Below are 27,372 nucleotides of genomic sequence, written 5' to 3' on the forward strand. Positions count from 1 at the left end.
AACTGTGCTGGCTGGCAGCGTGAGCTGCTTCATTAATAAAGTATCTTAGTTCATATTTTAAATTATAGGTTACTGTCAGTTTCTGAGGGAGTGTGTATGTGTTAGAGAAACTCCAAACTACTAAGATTTCTAGCACCATGAAATCATTCAGCTCGGTGAAAGGTTTTTGAAGATCTGGATCTGAAAATCAGAACCATCAGTTAGTCAGATGCAAACTCTGGCTTTTAACTGGCCACTAAAATCTTCCTTGGGCATATTCCAGATACCAGTGTGTCAAAATGAATGGTAATATAGTCTTTTGTTACAAGTAAAGCAGAAAACACTGAATCAAATATCCTTTAAACAACATTTTGGTTTGATCTCCAGTGGAGAATGAATCATGGAGGAATTCAAGAGTAATCATAACCGATTAAAAATTCTCAACAAAAGTCAAAAAGATGCGTCCACAATAAAGGTTAGACAGCTGGTTGTGGGATCAATAGCAAACAGATTTTTAATCATAACTTCAAACGTATGCTCACACTTGTACAAATCAAGGCAAAGCAGTAGCTGACTGACCATTGGCGACACAGTATTGAATAGTTTGTTTGGCTGGTAGCAAAGAAAGGTTTGCCCGACCAGGAGGTGGGTCCTGAAAACTTGTATCAGATTGGGATCGGATGTCACCTGTGTATCTCAGGCCAAATAGACTTGACTTTCCATGTTCGATCTGGAAGAATATCCCTATGATTTGTTATTCAACAAAACAATGTTGACTTGGACTTTGGCTGGATGAAGGGCATCATCTTTGTCTTCACCTACCACAAGAGCCGAAGTTCATAACCTGTCTATGTATGGTTAATGAAATGGAGCTTTATCTCTAGTAGGCACCTCAGCCAGCACGGAAGTGATAGTTCAAGTTGAAAGCAAATTTATTATCAAATTACAACATTTATTATTAATTTATGAATTTATTATCAAGTTAAATTTATAGTTAAAATAATGACCAGAAGATTTTTTCTTTCAAAGGCCACCCATCTGATTGCTCTCCCAGGAAATGTGGGTTATTATTTCCCCTGAAACTCAGACATAGCAATGTAAGGCGCTAACCTATACATTCTGTTTATTTATTCCAATTACCAAGCTTTGTCCCCTCCTTTCCTATAAAGAATGACCACTTCTGCTGCACACACACAAAATGCTGGAGGAACTCGGCAGGGCAGGCAGCATCTATGGAAAAAAGTACTGTCGACGTTTCGGGCCAAGACGTCGACTGTACTTTTTTTCCATAGATGCTGCCAGGCCTGCTGAGTTCCTCCAGCATTTTGTGTGTGTTGCTTAGATTTCCAGCATCTGCAGATTTTCTCTTGTCTGAATTTTGCTGTACTTTGTTTTAATGGCCTTTAATCCTGTGTGGATTCCAAGTTGACGAGGTTGACTTGCACAGGTTTTTGAAAGTGTGCTGATTTTCCTTGGAGTGCATGTGATTATCACCGGTTTGGAAAGATTTTTTTTATCTCATGGGATATTTATTTTACTATGAAACTAATGCCAATGGAAGTAATAATTGGCCCAGTGTAAATTTTCTAAAAATAATTCAGTGTCCTTTTAAATTAAGCTACTCACAGGCTAGGTATCTGTTGAAAAACTCTTGAATTCTTATGCTAAACACATTTTCAGCATCATTACGAGAGAAGAGCTTCCTTACAGAGAGAGATTGGAACATTTATATTGAGAACTTATGAAATGGCACAGATTTTGAGTCTGTCTTCAGGAAAGAAGAAAAAAAAGCTTACATAAAGCTTGATGTCTGGCAAGAATCAGGAACTAAAGGAGATACATAATAACTAAAAAAGTGAAAAAGTGGTTTGTGAGCTTGAAAGCCAGTAAATACTTGGGACCCGGCAATCACAGAGATTGATCTTGAGGTAAAGGATGCAAAAGTTATCATTTTGTAAAATGTTGAAGTTCAAAGTAAAATTTATTATCAGTGTACATAAATGTACTGCTCCTTTGTCTTACGGTCTTATGTCCCCACGTACAACCCTGAGATTCTTTTTCCTGTGGAGGTACTCAGCAAATCTATAGAATGGTAACTGTAAACCGGATCAATGAACAATTAACTGTTGACATGCAAATATAAATAAATAGCAAAAAATAAGGAAAACATGAAAAAAAACAAGATGAAGAGTCCTTAAAGTAAGATAATTGGTTGTGGGAACACCAGAAATAGAATAAATGTAGTTACCCTCTTTTGTTCATGGGCGTGATGGTTGAGGGGTAGTAACTGTTCTTGAATCTGGTGGTGCGAGTCCTGAGGCACTTGTACCTTCTAGCTGATGGTACCGGCGAGCACAGAGCATAGCCTGGGGGGTGAGGATTTTTGATGATGGGTGCTGCTCTTCTATGACAATGTTTCATGTAGATTCTAGAATGGTTCCAGATGATTGGTGGCAGGAAACATGACCCTACCATTTAAGAAAGGCGGTGATGTGTGGGTGGGGTTGTTAGATAAGACAGAGAACTACTAATCTGTTCCGATGAATGTCAACTGTTGCACTTTCATAGATGCTGTCCAACCTGTTGAATTTTCCTAGTATTTACTGTTTTAATACAAATGTCAGGGAAATACTGGCACTAGTAATAAAGAACATAATGACAGAAGGAGCTAGTAGAATTGAGCAGAATCAGAATGGATTTATCAGAAGGAGATTATGTTTGACTAACCCAAGGAATTCCCTGTGGATGCAACTGATGCAATAGATTAGGGGAGGGAATAGTGCATGTGGTGTATCTAAACTTTCAGAATGCACTTGATTAGTTTGGATTTGAAGGTTATAGGAGCTGGAATTATGGGCAATATACCGACAAGGATTGAGAATTGGTCGATTGACAGAAAACAAAGAGCAGGAATAAAAACATTTTCATAATGTTGGCAGACTATGACCTGTGCAGTATTGCAGGCATCATTAATTGGGCCCCTCCTATTCTCAAAATGCAACAATGACTTGAATGAGGGAACAAAATGTCAATATGAAGCCAAGCGGGACCATGGGTGAAGGGGAGGATGTGAAGAGGCCTTGAGGGGAGACAGACAAACTGAATGATTGAGCAAGCACATTGTAGAATAGAATATCATGTACAAGATTGTTGGTGTACAAAAAGAAAAGCAGAGTATGTTTTTTTTTAATGGTAAGGGATTGGTTGAACATCAGAATAAGTTCTGATATTAATACTCTTCTATAAAAGTCACTACAAGCTGACACATGGCTACACCAAGCAGTTAGGAAAGTAAATGACATGTTCAACTTTATTAAGAGAAAGGAAGTCTTACATAAGGCCTTGGTGAAACTCCACATCAAGTTTTATGTATAGTTTTTCTATCCCGTTGGGCTGTAGAAGTCAGCCATTGCATTAATTGAAAACAGAGATCAATAAATTCTGGATATGAAGGGGACCCATTGATACAAGGATACTGTTGGAAAACGATGCTGAGGTAGAAGGTAACCCATAAACTTTTCGAATGGTGAAGCTAGCTTAAAGGGATAGTTGGTCTACTCCTCTTTCTAATTGTTATGTTAATAACACTGGATTGCCCCTCAAGAATGAATCAAGAAGTAAGTTTGACACCAAAGAGACTAAAGGCTGAATTATACTTGTGTGTCAAATGGACGCCGTAACCTACGCAAGTGGCCTACGCACGTTGTGAGCATTTATACTTGTGTGTTGGTGTGTTTGCGTCACTCTGCAATTCGGGCACGTCATGCATGCGCACACACCTGCCCATGAAAGGCTTCGTGGTTATGGTAGTCTTTGTCAGAGTAAACAAGTTTAAAGCGAGCGTCCTTTCTTGTGAAAGTGAAATGTGTCCTTCATAATTTCGGAGGTTTGTAAAGCTTTATGGAAAGCATTGCAGCCAGAGTTTCTTCCCTGCCCTTCAGTCGCCCAGTGAGAAGCTAATTTAGCATAGGAGGAAATGCGATGCTACCAAGTGGACCAATCACAGTTGTTGTGGTCTGCGTTGCCGTGACGCGTAGTTACATTTTGGGAGAGGTGCGCATCAGGCTACGGCGTAGGGGTCCACGTAGGCTCTGCGTACAGTTCACGGTGACGCCGTAGGTACGGCATCGAGTTGACACAGAAGTATAAATCAGCCTTAAAGTAAACAACTCATACTCTTGCACTCATTAAGTCCAGCCCCCTATTCCAATCTTACTGTGACCCTCCTCAGCTTCTGATATCATTCCCATGGAACTCTATGATAGATAATGCTGAGACATATAAAGATATATCTGACTGGATCACCTAAAAGTTTGGTCAGTGAGGTAGGATTAAAGAAATGAGAAAGGGAGATGCAGAAATGTTGAGGGAATAAAACTACAGGGTTTTGGTGTTTGTCTGATGAAAGCAAAACCACTAGCTTTGAAAGGATTATATTTTGGGAATATCAAGAGAATAGAATGGAGGAATGTAGGTATCTGAGAGGGTTAGAGGGAAAAAAATTATTATAGAGCAATTGACAAAATGCTAGAGTCTGACCTTTAGCATTTTGTGTGTTGCTGTGGATTTCCAGCATCTGCAGAGTCTCTTGTATTTATGAGTTGATTATAGAAATAGGGCTGAAGGTTAAGACCATGAAAATATTGACTACAGGACTGAGAATTTTACAACTGAGCATGACCTGGAGTGAGTGAATACTAGCAGCGGCAGTAAACTGAGTAACTTGGCTTTGAATGATTAGGATACAGAAAACCGATTTTTGTTGATCACAAGTTTACATAAGCTGGAATAAGGGTAATACTGTCCGGGAGATCTATTTGACACACTATCCATTTCCCCCCTCCCTTTTTGATAAAGTGTATATTTCCAAGTACTTTCCTACGAGCCCTGTCAACTTTACTGCCCTCACATTACAACTAGGACATGGAAGAAGTACCTGTTCTCAATGCCACAAAATGGGTTCAAAGTTCAAAAGATAAAAGTACATTTATTATCAAAGTATGTATACATTATACATTGAGATTCATCTCCTTACAGGCAGCCACAAAACAAAGAAACCCTAAAAGAACCTATTAAAAAAACGATTATCAACACCAAGGTGAAGAGAGAGAAAAAAAAATTGTGCAAGCAATATAAGTAAGCAAATAGCTTCAGAATTGGCGATTTATGAAGGACACAAAGACAGACAACGCAGCCGGAGCAGGCAACAGCTACAGTTCATTGCAAAGCCGAGTAAACGCTGCAAGGCGCAGACGTGAACCCGGGCATCACTTCAGCCGGCACTGCAGTTCAGCGTAGAGCTGAGTAAACTTTGCGGATCAGCAAGCAAAACCGGCCGTCGCCTCGCCTCCAGTCGCGACATCCTGACCTTTTCTCCTAGATGACCTCTTTAAACAAAGGGTATCATCCGCAAGAAGGGCTAAATGAAATAAACCAGAAATTTCACAAAGATATCCCTCAGTAACAGTCATAGATGATTGCACTACGTTTGTAACAAATCCATGTAAGTGCAGCAAGGAAGTCGCTCAATGTTATATCTCACATTTCCATTTTTGCAGAGGCGTGAAAAAGGGTAATATTATACCGACTGATTTATGTCCAGCCTTCTCATCATAACCAGTGGACAGATAATCAGAGAACACATGATGAAGTATAATGAACAACCTAATCTATATTCACAAGAGATTCTGCAGATGCTGGAAACCGTGAGCAACGCACACAAGGTGCTGGATGAACTCAGAAGGTCATACAGCATCCATGGAGGGGAATAAACAGTCGATATTTCAGGCCAAGATTCTTCAGGAGTAGGACAGAAGGGGCCGAGCCAGAATAAGAAGGTTTTGGGGGTGGGGGGGAGGCACGGAGCATTAGGGAACTGAACAAGCTGGAAGGTGATGGGTGAGACCAGGTGCGGAGGAAAGTTGGGGGGGGGAGGGGATGTTTTATAGGAAACAGGGTTTTTTTGGGGGCTTTCTTTGCTATTGCTTGGTTGGTGGGTGTTGGGTGCTGATGCTTCTTGCTAGAACAAGTGTGGGGAGGGGGAAGGTTGATGTTTTGCTGCATGGGAGGCTTTGGGGGTTCTAACATTTTTTTGTCATGCATTCTTTAGGGCTTTCATCTGTTTCGTGAAGGTTTGTGAAGAGTAAGAATTTCAGTTGTATACTGTATACATTCACTGTTATTAAATTGAACCATTGAACAAGGAAATAACGGGCGGAACAAGTAAAGTGCTGAATAAGGAGGAATCTAGTAAGAGAGGGCAGTGTACCATGAAATAAAAGACAGAAGGAGGGGAACCACAGGGAACTGATGGGCAGGTCATGAAGATGGGAAGAGAAGAGAAGGGGTGAGATGGTAAACAGAATGGGGGAAAGGAAAAGAAGGGAGCCAGAAGTGGTAAAAAAGGGAGGGGGGTGTACCCTGACACATACTGTTGTTCAAACTCCATTGCCAAAACTGATAATTGCGCCTGACATATCCATTTTGAAAATACTTTCCGGACTAAAGATATCAAAGCATAGGAGCAAAAGGCAAGCATGTAGATTTAAATCTTAAGTCACAGGTGGGAGCTATAGGCTAGAGGAGCTAAATGGTGTCAGGAAGGTGTGGATCATGGCAATTTCATTCTCCCCACCTCCTATCCAATAATCATGCATCATGTGTGGGATGTGCCTGCTTACATTCTTGTATAACATGCACTTAATGAGTCCTTTGAGAAGCAGTCACATTTAATTTTAACGCATTCCCTTGTGTATTTTATTACATAACTTCTTAGAATGGCTGCAGATTAAATCTTTTTTATCACAATAACTGCTGACAAGTATGTCAGTGGAAAATCAAAAGAATTAATAGTATGTAGGATTACCAAACAAACCAAAGCAAATCTTCCTTGTTGGATGAAATTTCAAAATATTTCTTAAATCTATGTCTTGGGGAATGTTGTTTGTGTTCTAACCATTCTTTCTATGAAATGATACACGCAACTGAAAAGCTCGAAATCTGGGAGAGTGCTCAGTGAAGTGGAAATCATAGCAAAGCGACTAGATAGCAGAAAGATGGAGACAACTATCACATCGTTGGTAATCCTGATTAGATAAATAGATTTACAGTTAAATATAAGGTTTGCATTTGCAAATTGCTGCAGGGTCTGGAGATTACCAAAGGAGGTGATTGCTGATTAAGTACGAATTGGAATTTTGATGATGTTTAACAGAATTAGAGAGGCTTGAAAGTAACCCCTCTTATATTAATTTTCCTGTCACCAGATACTTATTTCACTTCCACTACATATCCGGGTATAAAAGGTGGTTTGGTTCTGACTAACTTTAGGTTATAAGAGGTCATGTTCAAATAACTCTGATCTAGACATAAGACCATAAGTCATAGGAGCTGAATTATGCCATTCGACCCATCGAGTCTACTCCGCCACTAAATTATGGCTGAGTTATTATCCCTCTCAACCCCGTTCTCCTGCTTTCTCTCCATAACCTTTGACACCCTTACGAATGAAGAACCTACCAAACTCTGCTTTAAATATACCCACAACTTGGCCTTCACATTCATTTGTGGTAATGAATTCCACAGATTCACTCCCCTTTGGCTAAAGAGATAGATAGTTAGTCATTTTTTCAACAACTACTGGAATTAAAAATTCTGATTTTAAATGCTTTAGCCTTGAAACTACTTATGCCAACATTGGCAAGTAACCACTTAATCCATTCATGTAATATCTGTCAGTGATTATGAAGACCCAATTAACTCAATCAAGGGGACTTATCCTGTTTTGAAACAGAAAAGAGCAAACCATCATGGCAAAGCAAAGTACAGATACATAGACAACTTTCTAAGTCGACTTTGTGTTGCTTACCTTGCCGACGTATTGTGGCTCTGACCCAGTATATTCCTCCAGTAAAAAGAACTGATTCCACATCCAGCCTCGTTTAGAGCGGTGCAGCACGGCGAACTTGCTACCCGAAGATTCCTCTGGTATGCCATCCTGCATCACTTCAGTAGTCCTTTCTGATAGAGGACTCAGCTGGCTGGGTTCGAGAAGGCAGATCCAGAGCGACATTAGCAGCCAGCAGCAGCTCGATGTCGCCATTCTTCTTCCTGCGTTGAAGACTGCAGAATCTAACTGGGTGGGTTGGCTGGGCTCCAGGTATCTGTCACCAGGCGGTGTTCCTCCAACTAACCTTTTTGCTCCATTGCTAAACAGCAAGATCCTCAATCAATTTTCAAACGCTTAGTTTCAGACAATTTCTAAAGGGAAAGAAAAGAAATAGAATTAACTTTCAAACAAGTTCTTGGATTTTTTAAAATTACAAATATAAAATGCAGCATAAATCACTGTTACTTTATTAAAATTGTTCATCTCTTCTCACTGATAATTGTATTTTAGTATAGCTATGATTCTCCATCGCTGAATCAGAAAGTTGTAACTTTAAATCCACAGAGCAACAGATAATCAAAAGCTAGGCCGAAGAGGAGGGCTTCCACTGACTGATGTCCGACATTTCAGTACTAATCCAAGTCCTTAACTGGTCCCTCCCTGGCACTGTTAAAACAGATGATTTCGGTTTGTGGAAATTGGACACCTACACATGGGTAGCTGCATTTCCAACATCTCAATAGTGACCACATTTTAAAAGTGCTTCATATGCTGTAATTGTAAATCCTGAAAGGGATGAGAAAGGTGAGATAGAAGCATAATCTTTTTCCCATGTTTGAAAACCCCAAGCCTCACTATTTGCCCACCAAGCCACTGTCCTCAGATAACGACAAAAAGTATGCACCACTTCAAATCACCTTCATTGTGAATTTTGAATTTGCGGTCATTTTTCAGTGCTTTGTGCACCAGTGATGGCAAAGCTACTGTCCAAGGGTCAAGAACCAACTTTGTTCACCATATACGGTACATTTACATGTATTAGGAATTTGCTGTTGTGCGTTAGCTTGACATGTAATAAAAACAGGAACATATAAGAATAAAGAATTGTATAAAAGTAAAGTTAAGAGGTTAAAGGTACAGATATGGATTAAAAGTGTTTAAAAATACATGAATACCAGCGTTATTTACAATGTAAACAGCATTATATCAAGTGCCCATAGGGGGTTGTCTCTGAGAAGTGAATTTTGCTGCTGGAGCCAGCAGCCAATATCTTCTGGCCATTGCTCTTTGCTCTAAATTGGAGGTGAGGCACATCTTGAACTACTCCAGCCCTGGTTTTGAAAGTACTCTCAGAATATGGTTAGTCGAAAAGTTCCAAGATTAGATGCAGTGACCAATAAGAAAGGTCAATATATTTCCCATTCACAATGACTAATTCCTTTGCACCTGCTGTCGTCATCTGATAGATATTGCTCTTCTGGGAAGTGCTGCTAAACAGATATGATTTAGCTTCTCCAAATGCTGGTCAGCCGACATAAACAAAAACACTGACAGCTCTGTGCAGGTTGGGTAACGTTTCGCTGAACCACTTCAAACCTGACTGTGAAAAGTTCTTATAGTACACTAAATGTCAAGTGAAATAATTGTAATTTTTTCACACTTATCACATTTTATGAGGTTTTCCCAGAATGGGACACATAGGCAACAACTCACACTGCTGTCATATTGGGATACTGGGTTCGTGTAATGAAAGCTGCTTTGCTGTTTGGGAAGTAGCAAGATCGCAACACTAAACTGTGTTTGCTCCTTACTTTCATTTGCAAAATGAGTAAATGCCATTTTCAGGTACTATCCCTTTATGTCCCTTTCTCTCCTTCAGTAAAAAAAAAACAAGTAACCCATCTCTGAAACGTTATTAACACTCACACAGCAGCAGTTATTCTATATGTTTGGCACCTATTTTGTCCAAAGAAATTCGATGCAACACTAGGCCACAGATTTTTCTGTGTAAAGTAGCTAGATGCAAACAGATGAAAAGGAAAAGGACAAAAGAGAATTTAGAACTAGAGATCACTGTTTAAAATCAATGAGCTTACATTTGAGAAAAAGACCAGGCAGTTTTTTTCTGTCTCAGAGGGTTGTGAGTCTTTAGAACTCTCTTCATCTAGGGACAGTGGGGTGGTTGAGCTAGGTGGTAGAGGTAGATGAATCAGTGTCATAAACAGGACATTTGGTCCATCAGGTTCTGCCCCAATCATCAAGCACCTGGTTTAACACTAATCCCAATTTAACTCATTTTATTCATGCAACATTCCCATCAATTCCAACCCCCCCCCCCCACCACCACCACTACTGGATCTCTCCATTCATCTACACTTATAGGGACAGTTTACAGATCTAAATCAATTTACCTCCATCACACATGTCTTTGGAATAGGAAGGAAACCAGAGCACCAGAACAAGCCCAAACAAAGACCGTGCAGACACCACAAATACTCTAGGGTAACTGGAGCTGTGTGGCATCAACTCTATTGGCTCTGCCACTAAGATACCCCAGTCCTTGAATATCTTGAAGACAGAGGTAGATTGATACTTGGTAAGTGAAAGAATAAGTGGTTACCAAGGATAAACCAGAACGTGGTTACAATCATATCGGACAAGACCTTGTTAAGTGCTGAGGAAGCTGGAGCAAACAAATAACCTGCTCCTCCTACAATGAGAATTAGGCTTATTTGTCATAAAATTTGATTTGCAACAGTAGTACAGTGCAATACATGAATATACTATAAATTGCAATAAGAAATATGTATAAAATTAAATGAAATAAGTAGTGCTTAATATGTACATATGATTAAATATGTTCACATGTAAAACATGTTAAGTACTTCAAAGCCTTTTCTTTATCCCTGAAAAATCGAGAAAGGATGCAGAATTCTAACTAATATGAATATATGGGACTAATTTGTTTCTACTTGATAATGAAGTTTAATTTTAATTTCCATGCGAAACAATTTTAAGTCTGCAATAGAAGTAAAGGGCATGTTACATTATTTGCTGTCATGTACTTATCTGAAGAGATCAACTACTATAAAAGAAAGTTCATTAAATGGTCTTTGTGGTCAGCCTCTGGAAAATGCAGAGCAATGCATTATATTAAAACTTTAATGTGCAATCATTAATGCTTTCTCAACAGCTTTAACTCTCAAGAGGAAGGGGTGAAGTGAAAGAGATGAGCATGTACAAATTCTCGGTGAACAGACATTAAAAGGCAAACAGAAGAAGCAATGAACGATTTGACTCAATATACATAAAGATTTGAATAGTTTCTGTAGTTGGCCCAAATCAGTTTTACCCTTGAGCTTTCAGACTGAATAACCTACACCAATTATTTTGAAGTCAAACAGGACACAATCAACTGAAGCTTTGTAAATATGTATAATTTTCCATTTCCATTTCTTTTCCTGAAAAGTCAAAGCTTCTAATCCTGAGTCAAGAGATGTGCTTGCCATTATTTTTTTTTAAATCACCAAGTACACTGTTGGAAAACTGAGTGCATTTGAACTAAGGTGACAGGTACAAAATAATCTGCAAATTTCTCCCTGAGAATTACTGTATTGTGACTTCGAAATATCTCACCATCTCTTTGTTATTGCTGGCAATAAATTCTTGTACCTCTTCCCAACTGTACTATTACGTCAACAGTTCAAGAAGATTGATTATCACCACCTTCTTTTATACATTGTATAATATTTTTTAAAAAGTTATTTTACATATATTTTGTCACTTAAGTTGCTCTGTCAGGACATAGAAATGTTACTCTACATGGCTGATATCTGATCCAACTAAATAGCATGAAACTGTCAGTATATTCCATGCATTTTGTATGTCATCTATCCCTGACAGATTATTTACTTTGATTCCACTTATCCTAGATTTATTTCATTCCTGAGAATTTAAAAAAATTGTCTTCCAAAACTAATATCCAAAAATATGTGTTCTTAGGCTGTGTAAGATTAAAATGTTCAGCAGGTCAGATGCAAGAAAAAAAAGTTTACAATTCTAGTCATGTCAGAGTTTTCATTGGAATGATTCTTCTGAATATTAAAGTTCTTCACTCCATAGATGCATCCAAATGCATGACATATCTCCAGTCTTTTATGTTTTTTTTAATACTCCCTTTGCTCTTTAATTCTTGGTATCTGCTTGCATGAAGTGAAAAGTACCAGGAAAAAAAAACAGAATTACGGTGCACTGTTCAGGATCTTAGGTTATCCCTAAACGCTTTGCAGCCAATAAATATCTTTTCAGGTTACCACCGAAATGTGGAACATAAGAAACAGGAAAAGTTGGCCTTTCAGCCCTTGTGTTTCTGTGGCATTCCATAAGCCCTCAGCAGTTCACCTCACACAACATTCTTACATTCGTCCTATATCCTTTGATTTTTTTTAGTACTCAACAATTCTATCAGTCTCTGCTGAATGCACTCAACAACGAAGTCACCACAGCCTTGTTGGTTAGATGACTTCAAAGATTCACCAACCTGTGAATAAAAACATTTCTTCTTCATTCTAAATGACTAACCCATTCTTTTTTAAGGCTATGGAATCTGGTTCTACACCAAGGGAAGCATCAACTCACCATCCATCCTGTCAAGCCTCAAAAGTATTGAACACTTTAGTGATTTTACCTCTGATTCTTCCAATATGTAGGACTCTCCTGATGTCACATCTGAGATAGATTGAGGGGTCATTCTATACAAAAAGTAACACTTAAAATTTCATCTAGAAAGATGATGCTTCCGAAACTGGGACACCTCTTTTTCCCTTGTTAGAGAGGGAGAGAGAGAGAGCCCGTGGGATGTCGAATTACTGGGTGAACGAGTAGTCTTTGTAGTACTGCAAGTCTGCGTCTTTATTGATGCTTTGCTGCATGCTTGAGTGCTCGGTGGAAAGTGCAGATGCTTTTTTTGCAGGTGAGGGAGGGGGTGATTGTTGCTTTGCTGCTGCTTACACGTGGGGGGGGAGCTGGGGCAGGCTTTGGGGTTCTAACGTTTAACTGCCAATCATTCTTCTGTTTTCATGCATCGTTGCAAAGAAAAAGAATTTTAGGATGTATATTGTATACATTTCTCTGACATTAAAAGTACCTTTGAAACCTTTGAAAAACATCAAATTTAATAAGATCTTCAGAACATCAACCTCTATGCAACTTCTACCCCAATGTCATAGTGCTTGATTTTCTCAGTATCCAAAAATGTATCAAACTCTGTCTTGAAACTGAGTCAGTTGCTTAAGACTTTGAAAGATTCAATATCACCAAATGAAGAAATTTCTCTCAGTTCTGTTCTGAATGGCTAATCCTTAATTTTAAGATAACAATTCGTAGTTCTAAATGCCACAATTGCTGGAAATATTCCTTTTTACCTGCCCTGTAAAAGTTTGCATGTTTGAATAGATTCAAACATCTATTCAAACTCTTTCTTCTAAATCAATAATGCATAGCTCCGTGTACTTAAACTCTTCTTGGAGAAGAATCCCCACATCCAAGGAAAATGTCTAGAAAATCCTTCATGTATTCCTCTGTCACAAATGTTCAAAGTACATATGTGTCACCAAATACAACCCTGAGATTCATTTTCTTGCAGGCATACTCAATAAATCCATAATAGAATAATAACCATAATAGAATCAATGAAAAACCACAACTTCAGTGTTCTACCAGCGTACAAAAAACGACAGACTGTGCAAATACAAAGTGAAATAATAAATAAATAAATAAATAAATAAATAAGCAAGCAAGCAAGCAAGCAAAAATTATCAAGAACAGACATAAAGAGTCCTTGAAAGTGAGTCCATACGTTGTGGGAACATTTCACTGATGGGGAAAATAAAATTAAGCGACATTACCCCATTTCTTCAAGGGCCTGATGGTTGAGGGGTATATTTTCTTTAGCAGTAGATCAGACCTATACATAGCATTCCTAATGTAGTCTCACCAGGGTCCTGCAAAATTGCTGGAAGGTGACCTTACTCTTGTTCTTATTTCCACTTGCAATAAAGGCCCGCACACTGCTTCTCATTATAACTGCTCAATACTGCATACCTACACATTAACTTTCAGTCATTCATGAAGGAGGACACATGGGTCTCTTTGAAAATCAACAACTTTCAATCTCTCAGCATGATAAAATGCTCCACTTTTCTGCCAAAGTGGATGGCCTTACATTTTTTCCACAAGACAGTCCAAGTTTACCCTGGAGATTTATGAAGTACTTGCATGCAAGCAAAACAGAACAGTGTAGTAAGAGTTTACAGAATGTGTGTGTCTACGCTTTCCTAGCCATTGTTTTGTCATTTCTTTTTCTTTTATCTTTCATACCAAATGGTAATAGGGAAAAACTACACTTGTGTCACAAAGCAAATTAATATTGCCACAGAAACCATCAGGTATGTCCAAGATTTGATCTTTGCCAGCTCTCTGACTACACAGAGTCACACAGCATAGAAACTCATCAAGTCTACACAACACAGCAAGCATTCATCTACATCACTCTTGCTTTATCCTCAACACATTTTGATCAATGTTCCCCTAGTTTCTACTCACCTCCACACCAGGGGCAATTTACAGTGGTTAATTAACCGACCAATGTGCACATCTTTGGGATGGGGGAGAAATCTGAGCAACAGAAGAAAGCTCACAGGAAGAATGTGAAGACCCTGAGCAGACAGCACTCAAGGTCAGAACTGAACCCAGGTCAATAGAACTGTGATATTGCAAATCTACCAGCTGTACCACCCCATTTCAATTTAATAAGTCCAGGTGCCAAATCACATGTTTAAAATTCATTTAAAGTTATCCTTATGAAGACATCCAATGCTAGGTTTTAACCATGCTAGTATTCCTCTGTGAGCAATACTTTTAATACATGGTAGGGCAATATTTAAAAGCAGTTGAAATACAACTCCAATTAAAATCAGTGCTTCCTGCCCATACTTCCTACTTAGAGAACTGCTTTATCACAGGCACTGTACCAGCAAGATCATATGATCAGAAGTTGATTATTCAATACAATTATCTTGATATTTCTCAGAAATATACCTCACACCGTCCCATATCCCTTTATCTCACCAGTACGCAAAATTTTATTGATATGAGTCAGGAGCATATTCAATGACTGACCTTCCACAACACCATGGGATAGAGAATTTCAAAAGGATTCAGAACCATTAAGGTAAAAATAATTCTCCATCTTTTAGTCCTATAAATAGTTGTGTTGCTATTCTGACAATATAACCTTCATTTAACCTTCATTCCAGACTCCACAGGAGAAACATCCTCAAAATTTTACCTTCTAAGGTCCATTTAGAATTTCATTTGTACTCTCCTGGCATTTGTCTAAATTCCCTGAAAGGAAAGCCTTCTCTGCTCAATCCATCAGTGTAGTGGCCTTATTTATTATGTGATTAGTATGCTCCTATGTTCATCCATCAGATGGAGGTACCTTATGCTAGTCTGGGCAAATCCATCAGCTGTTGAGTGATTCTAATAGAAAGATAGCCCTTTGAAGCATTTTCCTTGATTTTTATATGATATGCATGAAATAAATCTTTTGCAAGAAAGGCTTAGCTTTACTTTCAAGTTCATATCTTCATTTTCCATGCATCCAAAAGCAGGCAGCGTGCTGTTTACATCATTTCTTTTGGTAACAGGAGTGACATAGCGTCCTCAAAACAAATGCAGCAAAGGTTTCACAAATCCTGTCCTCAAACTACAAGAGCTGAGATATCAGTGTGAGACGAAGCTTCAGACTGTTTGTATCTCTCTGCCTTGACCAGGACCGCTTGCTTCACAAATATGCTGCTGTCTCTTTTTGTCTGCTTTAACAAAATCTTCCATAACATTGAAAACTTCCATTCAAAAGGAAAAAAAGGCAGCACCAATTTAACCTTCCTAAAGAATAATACATTAGTTATCATTTATTTATCAGTACTGAGCAATCAGAGCACTTGGTAAAGCAGTGAAATGGCCAGGTTGCTTTATTCCCTGCTGTGGAACTTCCAAAAAGAGGTCAGTATACTCTAACACATGTCCCTTTCACATTAAATTGCTCTAATGAGACCATTAATGAAGGACTATACCTGTAGAAAGCTAGGTTCAGTTTGACTTGATATCGTTAGGATTTCAGAATAACTGATGGATAGTGGGCAGCTAGCTCAGCAACACCATCGTAGCAGCATTGATTCTCATATATGGAGATGCATCAGTGGGCATTTCTGATCTCAGTTATTTTATTATTACGTGGTTTTATTTATGAACATTCTCAGCTTTCAACAGACAATTAAGGTATGTTTCTTCTTAAACTTCACTTGAATTGAAGGCAATGTTAAAATTTAGGAATAGCATTCAACTTCTACTACTGTTTTAGTTAATTTGCCATGTCTGTAATTAGGCAGTCATCACTAGAAATGGCAAATCTATCTGATCTGCTGCATTCACATCACATGGCACTTAAATAATGTATAAAATATGGGATTATGTATCGTGCAGCAGTCCATTTAAGGCTTGCAATTTACCTTCTGAGTTACCCATTCTTGCAGCTCATAGAATGGACAGAATTGATAATCACTCAGAAATCCTTAAACGGAGAAGTGTAGAGAAATCCTTAGGCAAATCAGCTCTTAATTTAAACAGTGCTTTAGCATCTATCCAACCTTATCCAACTTTGTTTTGTAACTATAACCCACTTTCATTTGTCACCGAATGTTTACTGGAGATATTACTTTGTGAGCAATTATCACATCAGGAATGTACTACCTGAAACTGAATTACCCAAAGAAACCAGCGATGCTAAGACTCAAAACAGAATGTTGATAAAGTTTCACAATTTGCTCTTCTTATAGCTCACCTCTTCAGAATGACAAACCTCTTAAAGTTAACATTAATTAACAGTTTAAAAAAACTGTGAAACCAAAAAATAATAGATTGCAAGATTAATAAAACACTTACAGTGCACCATTAAACAAACTTTATTACAAGCATCTTGAAATCAGCAAGTTGAAACAAACCCAAAAACAATGCCTAGGCAACTCCAATAACAGAGAGTCAAGTGTCACTATTAATAAGCCTATCCTGGGAATTAATAACTAAGTGGTCTGCAATTTTCTAACTTCTCACACATTGCAAAAGCTGGCTGATTGATAACCCTGCAACCTGAATGATGTCTGTATACACGGAACAAGCTGAATCTGAAGACAAATCTTATCTTCATCAATACGAACCTTGCCACAATCACAAAAGATGGGGCTGGTATTCAAAGCAGGATCTATTGATTGAGGCAGGATCCTACATGTACTTCATGAAATATTTAGCAAAATTGAGACCTTATTAAATGTTGGCATGACATTGTGGGGACAGAATTTCTGCCAGCCCAGCCAAGTCCTCCATCCAAATCACATTTTTCAGCATGTCAAGTGATAAATTTCTGGTGAAACAAATACAAGTCGAGAATACCCAGTGGTATTTGAAAGGATAATAAACTAGCATCCAGCTCAGGGGCATAAATATAGTGAACTATGAAGACATTATCAATAACCAAAGCTATGTAATGACTCCAAGCACATTATTTTCCTTTCCACAGTTGGTGCCTGATCAGTTGAATAATTTTTACATTATCTTTTGCCTCAGATTTCTAACAACTTGTTTCCATATTTTTCAGTTCCAACACAAATGTTTATTTCTCTCCCCTTCTCTCCAAATGCTCTCATTCATCTAGTAACCGGATGGCTACAAAAACATCACCAGGACAACCTTGACATTCACCTTATCACAAAAGTGTTCCTTGGTTCTTTCCAACACCTCCCCTGCTCCTGCAACTGCAATACACACTTGTTTTTCCTTTTTCCTTTGCACCAAGCATTCACTGGCATTGACCATTAATTCTGTTTCTCCCTCCACAGACGCTGACTGACGCCCTGCAAATTTTGCTTTCATTTCTTTTTGTTTACAGTAATTGTTTAATTTATCTAAATCTTTTAGCCATTTCTTTTTTATTTAACCATTTTTTTTATTAGAGATCTTATTTATTTTATTAAAGAATTTAGGCATCTCCTTTAAAATCTGCAGTCAATAGAATCTCCTCACTTCCTGTGCCGTATGTATGTACAATACCACAGAATAATCAGAATCAACATCACTGGATTGCATTTGTATAGTGCTTCAGCTGAATGCTCCGGTGAAATGTTCAGTCAGAAAACTAATGTTAGCAAAAGCTGAAGGAACGGAGTTCTTCCTCGCAAGCTCCATTGGTAAAGCTGCTCCACTGCCTTGCATTGTGGGCACTATGCACTTGACAGTAGAACACCATGTGTCCAGTCACATGGGCAAGGCTTTCTGGTCTCAGTACTCAATGTATTGTGCACATCCCAGAAAGTTATTCTATCTCATGAAAGGGATTGGTGGATGGGAAAATGATGAGTGTTTGGGATTGGCCCTCAACTGTTTCAGCTCCACAAACACGGCGAAATTTAGCTTCTGACCTCACTGTGCATTTTGATCAAGTAGGTTGCCTTTGTGCTATTTATCTCTTGTCTCAAGATGGACTCTTGTCCTCATGGTCTACTTTATTATGATCTGGAAACTTATCATAAACTACAGTGCACTTTCTCTTCAGCTGTTACTCCATAACCGTTAGTTTGATTTTGTACTACCACAATGCACTGTATGGACAGTATAGAGACCAGCCATGTCACTGTACCTTGGTACATGTACCAATAATTAACCAATTCCAAATCTTCCCAATCTATAATTCAATGTACCTTCTGGAGAAAAAAAAACAAGTTACTCTTTGATGTAGTCCTCTTTGTACCGCTTCTGCGTCACTGAGAACGTATTAGTGATTGAAAAAAAATTTCAAAAATTACCTTAAAGCAATAAATTTGACTATTAATTTTGCATTGAAAGAACGAGCTGATTCAACCACAGGGGGGAGCCAGACTCCGTTTAAAGACACCCTTTATCAATGCAATGTAGCATCAACATCGTTTCGCCTTTAGGAGAACATGAACACTTTTTGCTTCAAATGATTAAACTAAAAATGGAAATGAAACAGAAATCGTGATGTCTCTCAGGTGTAAGTTTGTGCAAAATGCTAAATACTTTATGCCAAAATGCTAATAACTCTGATCTTTCCCACTGTTTATATTATTTGACCTTGGGGTGGGGGACGTGATGGAGCATAGGGTCAGGTGTAACTCACACGTCTGCATTGGCTTTTAAATCCAATCAGGTTTGCTAGAGTACAACCTAGATCAAAATTTGGGGTTTCTCTTACAAGTGCTTTTTTTTTGTTACAAACTTCCGAAGATTTATTTTGGTAGAGTTGCTTTCTCACTTCACACTTTAAATTAAATTTTAATTCACGCTGCACGGCTCAGATTGCCGGAGAACATCCCGAATTATTCCTGAAAATATGTTCCCGTCACTGAACTGAATGCTGAGCCGTGGCAACAGATGTTCCCGAAACATCAGGGCACGCACTGGCATTGTGAACCTCAGGCAAAACCTCTCTCTGGATACCAATAAATTGTTTCCTTCTCTTTTATTCGCTCCTCTTATACTCGTTCCTAGAGATTGCTGATGAAGGATCTCGACCCGAGCATCCCTCTGCAGATGCTGCCTGACCCGTTGACTTCCTCGAAGTTTTTTTTTGCTCCATTAAAACGGGCCTTTGCTGTCACACGCATCTCCTTCCCGCCAAAGCCAAGGATTCTTGTCACGTTACACCACTGAATAAAGACTACCCAAAACTATGAATCTCAATATGTTCATGAATCATGGCGTTTTACTGACCAATCTGCTGTCACTGCACTAAGATATAAACAACCCAAAGGGTTTCTGTTAACTGACTGGCAAACACTGCAATATATATTTCTTTGAAGGCAATGGATGAGAGCTATACTTGATAAAGTGAAGAACTTTTGTTCTGATAAGGTTTATGAACGTCTGAACAAGACTTTGCATTGTTTTGTTTATGACAAATTAGAAGCGGTTGGATCTCCGGACCTCCCGCGTTGGCTAAGAATGAGAGAGGGTTGAATACCGGCGCACCGGAGCAGAGTCAGGCGAGCCACAGTTTACAGTTGCCTTGCCCTCCACGATATAAAGATACTGCTAAATCTCTATATTTTCTCAGCACCACCGTGACGTGTGTGCGGAGAGGGGGCAGTGTTTTTTTTTGTTTGCACTCCGTTGTAGTTGTCATTTGCTTTCATAATCCGGCTGTGTGGGTGAAGGGTGTTCCAAGAGGCAAGCTGCCGCTTCGCTCTTTCCAGACAGAAGTTTAGCTGGCTGATTAGCATCCTGTCAATTTCAATCCCGAACCAAAGCCTCCAAGGTGATGTCAGTGAGCAATTGAAACAAGTCGCATTTGGAAACGGATGGAGAAAATGTTTATAGTCACGCACATATTAATAGGAACAAAAGCACGGCAGCCGTCGAGAAAGGAGGAGGGATGGGGCAAGAGTGTCTAGGTTAAGATTAAAATAAAAGATGCGTGTTTTTAAGACTCGCTCCCAACGACCATGGTTTTGATCAGGAAAGACTAGTACTGTGCACTTTGAAGTCAATGCAAAACTAAATTGGGAGCCTGAGTTGATTTTGCAACTAAAATTAGCTGGATATTATCGGGTTGGCAACAGTTGGGTTTTATCCAGCTCTCGGTCTCTTCCAGGGCGGAGTACTTCCTCACCCCACCGCCCCCGCCCCCACCCCCACACCCCGCACACCAAACTTCCAATTCTCACCGGGACAAGGCTGACGTCCTAACGATTTCACACGGCGGACGCAGGACATTCGTGTCAATGCCATCTCTTTGTTTGTCTCACTTCCCTGCTTTTACAGCACAGAACTTCGCAGGAGTTGAGGGTTTAACTGGGCAAACTTCCATGCGGAGAGACTAACTGTCCACATGCATTCCCCTGGAAATCGAGGCAACCCATATTGCGAAGACATACTGGGCTGGCGAGTTAATTCATAATAGACCTGTCTCTCCCCGAGCCGCTCGGCGGAGAGTGGGAAGTGTAGCAAGGACCAATGGGATAACCTGCCTCAGAAGAGTCCATACTTTTCATCTATATTCCACTCCCTGCTGTTCATTGCGCGCTGCCGCACTAGCTGGGAGGGCTGTGCCCTGGTATTGGCAGGGAGGCTAGAGGAAGGGAATGGGCGAAAGCTTAATAGAGAAGGCAAGGGGTTAATGAGGGTACGGACCGAAAAGACACTATCCATGCCGAATGCTTGGAACAGATAGGATCAGGAGTTCAATAACAATCTCCCCTACCTAAGTTGGCTAGGCTAGATCCAAACGGACGAAAACTGCACTGCCAACTCGCCTGCTTTCCTTTGCCTTTCATTGAAACTCTGGGCAATTGTATTATGGCACTGCGGCGCTGTCATGCTAATATTGTGTCGCTCCGCATTGATCGAACCTTGAAAGAAGTCCCCAGCCGTTTATACCATTCGTCTAGTTTCACAGAGAACGCTTACCCATTTTCAAGGGATGTTTATTGGTAGATGAAATGGAGCAAGATGAATGCCATCTGGTCATTTTCCTTGTGATTAATTTCCTTTAAGGTTGAGTTGGGGTGAGGCTGGACACTAGTGGCTAAATAAATCCCTCTGACGATTCCTCAATTGTTGAAGAATGGGAATGGGAATGTTCAATGACCAAGCATTTGGGAATATTAGGATTGATGGGGAAAAGCTAACGGGATAGCTGGGAATTGAGGATTGGTATGGCTCTCAATAGAAATGGGGGTCCTAATGTCTTGGAATACTTAATACACTAATGCTGCAGCCACCAGGCAATACACCAACGAACTCCACAACAAAAGCTAACAATCACTTACCGTTTAAGGGGATAAGGAATCAAGAAGGGACAATTGACCTGCAGCCAATCCTATTTTTAATGCAACCAGCAAGGTAATGTAGACCCTAACAACTACCACCACCGAAACTGTTGGGAACCGTTTGTATTTTCCTATATATGCTAGCTGACCTGTGGAGTTAATTCAACGTCTGATGTTACCTTGCCGCACATAAAAAAATACTGCGAACGTGATTATCACACAGAGCCCCATTCACATGTTCATACATTTCAAATAAAACTTTTCATTTGATTCCAGTTTGCTATGTTAAACTTCAATAACCTCGATAAATTACACCGAAGATATTAGGCAGCTTCTTAGTACTGTAAACGCCCTTTTCGATTTGAACACTGAAGTAGGTAGCAAGTACTTCATTTCAGTTTGTGTTTAGATAATACTAATTAGAAACACGTCAGGTCAGTCAGCTTTAATTACAATACGAAAATGTCTTTCTCAAAAAGAAAGTATACAGTTAAATACTACAGATGCTAGCAATCTGAAACAAAAACAGAAAAAAAAAACTTTCAGTACTAAATGGAGGAGGAAGTTCTGAAGGGAGAGGACAATTAGCCTGAACTACTCACCAGCTTCAAATGGATCTTGGCTCAATTTTGTTTTTCTCCCTTTCCCAGCAAATCACTTTTTCTCTTCATCCTCCCTGGTTAGTAGAAAAGTTTCCTTTCCAACTTCAACTAAGTGCCTTGCATGGTAGCCACTATAAGATTCTGAACTGAACTTAAAACTGCCTAAAATTGTAATTTCTCCAGTCGATTGCTGCAAGCAAAGGCAAATGCCCAACTGATCCACAATTTTCAATAAATAGCAGCTCAATAATCATTAATATCAACCTTCGTAAGATCAGTATGATTTTGTCAGGACTCTTTCAATTACTGTACCTATAGCAAGGCTTGCAGATTAGAATTGCTGCTTCCATTAGAGCTGTCAGAATAGTAGGCAGTCCAAAATTCTGTTCGTTGAGGCAAGTTTAAGTTATGATACTTTCATGTCTCCATTAGTGCCGGGATCAGAATGTTTCCTTCGAAAATCCAGAGACTTAGGCAAATATTAAATCTTTCCAACCAATAAGAGTAAAAGGAAGACAATGTTAGTCCCCAAAAAGGTACAGCACCTTCACACCTAATGTGATTTTATACAGACATACCTATGTAAAGTCCATATGCATTTTGTCAAAAATCCTTTACACACTGTGTTAAAATAAAAACGCAGTAACATAAGGATAAATGTGATCGGTATGGTCACCATGATGTATTTCTAATGCTAAAGGTGTCTATATGACGTTTAAAGTTGCTTTGAATATATTATATAAACTCTTCTCAATTCATGGTTCTGAGTGTAAAATTGACTCTTGTATCTTATGAGTCTAGCAGTGCATAGAATCGTTTTCCCCCTTTTCCCATGACATATGAGGGAGCTTTTTCAATGTCATGTCAACAGTGAGCTGTAAATCACCCCGTTTGCCCAGAATGGAAACCAATGAGTTTACAGGGGCAGTAGTAATGAAGTTGCTGCTTTCTCTCTATATATCTAAAATCCATTGCAATATAACACAGAAATTACATTCAAAAGTGCTCACATATACAATACAATAAAATCAAATGCATCCAATATAATAACAGACAAATCTTAATCAAAACACTTTAAAAACACGATGCCATATAATGTGTAGGGGTAAAGCATCTCAGGCATATCAATACTTGCACCAAATGAAATTTAGTTTTGCTGATCATTTAATATAAATTAAATTATTGCACCATTAGTTCAACAAGGAGTGAATCATACGGAAGAAAATAAATATACATCGCCAGCCAATTCCTTCCAGTGTTTCATACACTGCTGCCCAGATTGAGACTTCATGAAGACTCAAGGCAACAAGTCAAAATCTCTGCCAGACTTCCCGAGCAGTATCAGCACCAGACGCATATTGGAGGCCTAATTTGTCAGGAAGATTCCCAAGTGTACCATAATTTTAAAACAAACCCTCTCTAGATAATTATAAATTTAAACACGCTTACATGAAATATTTGACAATGCGTTTCTAGATTTACTGTCGAACAAAGATCTCGCAGGCGAATTATTGCATTACTGGAAGCATCACTTGGCCTTCGCAATCCCATGGCTGTAGTATCAACCCGGATCTAAGCACCTGCCGTTTAGCGTCTGTGACTTGTGCGCCTAACCTTCTTCAATCACTCCCAGTCTCAGCGGGGAAGGAGGAAGAGCGACTTGTTTAGATAATGGGAATTGCATTATTGTCGTACACATCAATCTTGATTTATTTAATCTATCAAGTCTCGTCTGAGCTATAATTAAGCTTCTGTTTTTCAGAGTCCATACAACGCAGACACAAAAGAGTCAGAAGGATTCATTTAAACAACCAAGAGCCTTAAAAAAAAAGTTCGAAATTACTTTATCGATAATCAGTGCTCTCAAAGTCGATGGACGGAATGGGGCTAAATAGGTCAACAGAACCATGGTTAAAAAAATAAAATATGGATTCAATCTATCTCAACCATCAAAGCTCGAACCTCAGATATTAAAAAGTTAATTTTGGGCGAGGAACCCTGATAGTTAAGCGTCTGTGAAGGGATGCAAAGAAGCAAAGAAGCGTGTGTGTGTGTGTGTGTGTGTGTGTGTCTATGTCTGTGTCTGTGTGTGTGTGTGTGTGTGTGTGTGTTGGGCGGTGCGATTTTTGCCACACTTTTGGAATCGAGTTGAAAAGACAGCAGAGCGCAGCACGGGAGGTTTGTGAGAATGTTTCTGTAGTTGGGGTACCGGAGCTCATCACGCAGCGGCAGAATGGGTTAAAACACTTGCAGTGTGTTTACACTGTGGGCTCATTTTATATTATTCAAATTGCGCCTTAGAACTAAACATCGTTCTACTCCCAACCAACGACTGAAATTAGCGCGGCTGATTTAGAAAGCCCTAGACGCTTGAAATATCCTAATCTTTTCCTCATGGAGACTGTAGATATTTGTCACTTTTTTCCCCCAAATAAGGTTGCATTTATTACACCGAGGAACGTAGAGCGCTCAGCCCCTTAACAAACACACATCATGTCAGGTTCACCAACAACCGATGCACGAGAGTAGCACTGAATACACACACTTATCCCTTGTACAAATCTTAAAGCCCCCTACTTAATGCGCCCCGTTTATTCCCGAATCATAATCCTGTTGAGGAATTTATCTTTTTCCATTGGATGAATAAATGCAGTACAATGGACTTCTCTTTTAGAGAGCTGGTAAGGGTAAAATGGGCCGAATGGCCTTATCCTGAGCAACCGTTCTGCAAATATCTCGGGGGAATTTGGCCACTCTGCGGTCGCAGGGCGAACCAAGGGCATTCGGTCTCCAGAGGGTCAACTCGCTGGCAAGTTAAATCAAGCCTGTTAGTGACTCTCTCCCCTGGGGCTTGACATTCACTGGGATTTCCGACCAGTACTTGGGTTACTTACAGTACCTGACAGCCCAGCCAAATCGCAAGACGACACCCGCCTGTGGTTTCTAGCGCGACAGAAGCAGGCGAGCTCAAAGTTCGGCGAAAATATAAAGGGTTTTAGCGTTCAGAAAAAAAAAACAATTACAGAAAGTAAACCGGTTTTGTCGGGAGCGCGGGGTGGCGTGCCTGCATAATACACGAGAACCAGTCTTTCTATAAACCGTTAATGAGGAAGTGGACAGACACGCACCCTCACAAAATATTGGATATCCTGTATAATATAACACTGCATATATTATACACTGCGTACACACAGCACACACACGGGCACCTGTACACTCAATGATGTGTTGCACGCGAGTGCACCTGTACACCGAATGGGTTAAAACTGCTCAGTGGTAAATATTGAGAGGCGGTGTGGGAAGTGATGAAGCCAGCAGTTGGCTCCGACAAAGCCGGTCCATGCTAAACTCTGCTCATTTCGGGGTCGGGTGTATAGCGGGGGTAACTCAGGTTACGTTTTATCTTCCATCTTCATTGTATGTTGTTCTCCAATTGCAGGGTTGACCTTGGGCAGAGACATAGACACCGAAGTGGCAGCCACCCCTCCCACAACATCACCCCCCCCACCCAGTCTCCTGTCTCTAGTCCACCGCGCCAATCGCCCTGCTTTGCCTCAGTACCAGCATCCCGCCGATTCCTTTTATTTTGGTATGTCTAGTCTGTGTGTATAGTGGGGAGGGAGGGGGGGTGCAATTTAGCAGACTCGAACACCTACTCCCCTCAATAACACAGAGCTTACTGAGGGACGTTACAACGCTATCGGCCCACGCCCCTCGCCACAAGGTGCAGAGAATTAACACAAACTACTGTATTAAAGTTGAGCCGGAACACGCAGAAACCACACGCATTTCTCGCTTCCACTTGGCGCCGCGCAATCGAGCCACTTTGGAGCAAGACAAAATTGCTCAGCTAACTCTAGCCCCGCTCCCCTGAATCCTGTCCCCGCCGACAAGTGTTCCCATGCGAGCCTCCCCTGCATTTGAAAGCTGCCCGAGGCAGCTGGAGTGAAGGCATATTCAAGATACATAGCGCAACAGCCGCGGCAAGCACGGGCGCTGTTTTCACACGGCGACAAACGATGGAGAGGGGGCAAAAACAAAATGCCCTCCGGGTGATCTTTGTTAACCAGCAGACAACATTCAACAGAAAGCGCTGCCTCGATGCCAGAGTGAAAGCACTTACCTCTAACGCGCATTGCCCATCAGGTAGGTTGATGTGGCTGGCGAGAGTACCGCTAAAGTAAGGCGCCGCTGTTCAGCGCTGCGGTTGCTTTCAGGATGTTGAGAGAGCAAGGCTGACTTCTTGTTCTGTCTAGTTCAGGCATCTGGTCGTAGCATCACTCCTTTATTTGGCACTTGGAAGCAGCGACCCGCAGCCGAGAGAGATAGAGAGAGAGAGGGAGGGAGAGGTGGTGGAGTGGGGGGGGGGGGTAGATTCTCTCTGCCCGTCAGCTTGCTGATTGGTGACCATTCGGTTCTCTGATTATTATTAATAATAACATCCGCCTGAAGGACTGACAAGGCTGTATGCTTGCTGTGCAGTCTGCGCTCTGCACGGACGAGGGGGCAGTGGGAATCCTGTGTCTTTCAGGGCTGAGGAATTTGCAAGTGAATTCAGTGGGAGTGTTATAGTGAAGAGCTCTCTGTTCTAAGAGCCTCCCTCTGCGTCCTCCCCCACCCCTCCAAGACACACACACACATACACACACACATGCATACACAGTGATGGATTGAACTCCCCCCTTTTGAAGTGTGAAGCAATTGCATTCTTTCTTGGCCCCATCCCCCACTACTTTCTAATCAGCGTTCTTTCATGAATTGCCGATAATAAACGGCGAAGCTGCCCACGAATTGTAAATCATTTTCAGATCAGGCATCTTCGCCCCACTCAGATGAAGTGATCTTTGCTTCTCCCACTTACTCCGAATCCGACCAGAACCCGGCAGACTGTTGATCAAAGCACGGACCCAACAACAGCTGGAATTTGTAGCACGCACTTGCAGCATGTGTATTCTTTTTATTCATGTGGGGCAAATCTAATATGCAAAAACGCACAGAA

At 40.2% G+C, this 27,372-nt stretch overlaps 1 protein-coding gene across 1 annotated transcript in view; it reads right to left on the reverse strand.

Annotated features, from left to right (window-relative positions):
- LOC140212486 (cadherin-6-like) overlaps window positions 1–26,891 on the reverse strand; it is a 194,867-nt gene extending 167,976 nt beyond the window's left edge. The window contains exons 1-2 of the mRNA XM_072283350.1: window positions 26,497–26,891; window positions 7,847–8,238 (exon numbers count right to left, since the gene is read on the reverse strand). Coding sequence (XP_072139451.1) covers window positions 7,847–8,080 — 234 coding nt within the window. The 5' untranslated portion in view covers window positions 8,081–8,238; window positions 26,497–26,891. The remainder of the gene's footprint in view (window positions 1–7,846; window positions 8,239–26,496) is intronic.
- Between the last annotated feature and the right edge of the window lie 481 nt (window positions 26,892–27,372).

Source organism: Mobula birostris, chromosome 19 (assembly GCF_030028105.1).
Source record: "Mobula birostris isolate sMobBir1 chromosome 19, sMobBir1.hap1, whole genome shotgun sequence".
NCBI lineage: Eukaryota > Metazoa > Chordata > Chondrichthyes > Myliobatiformes > Myliobatidae > Mobula > Mobula birostris.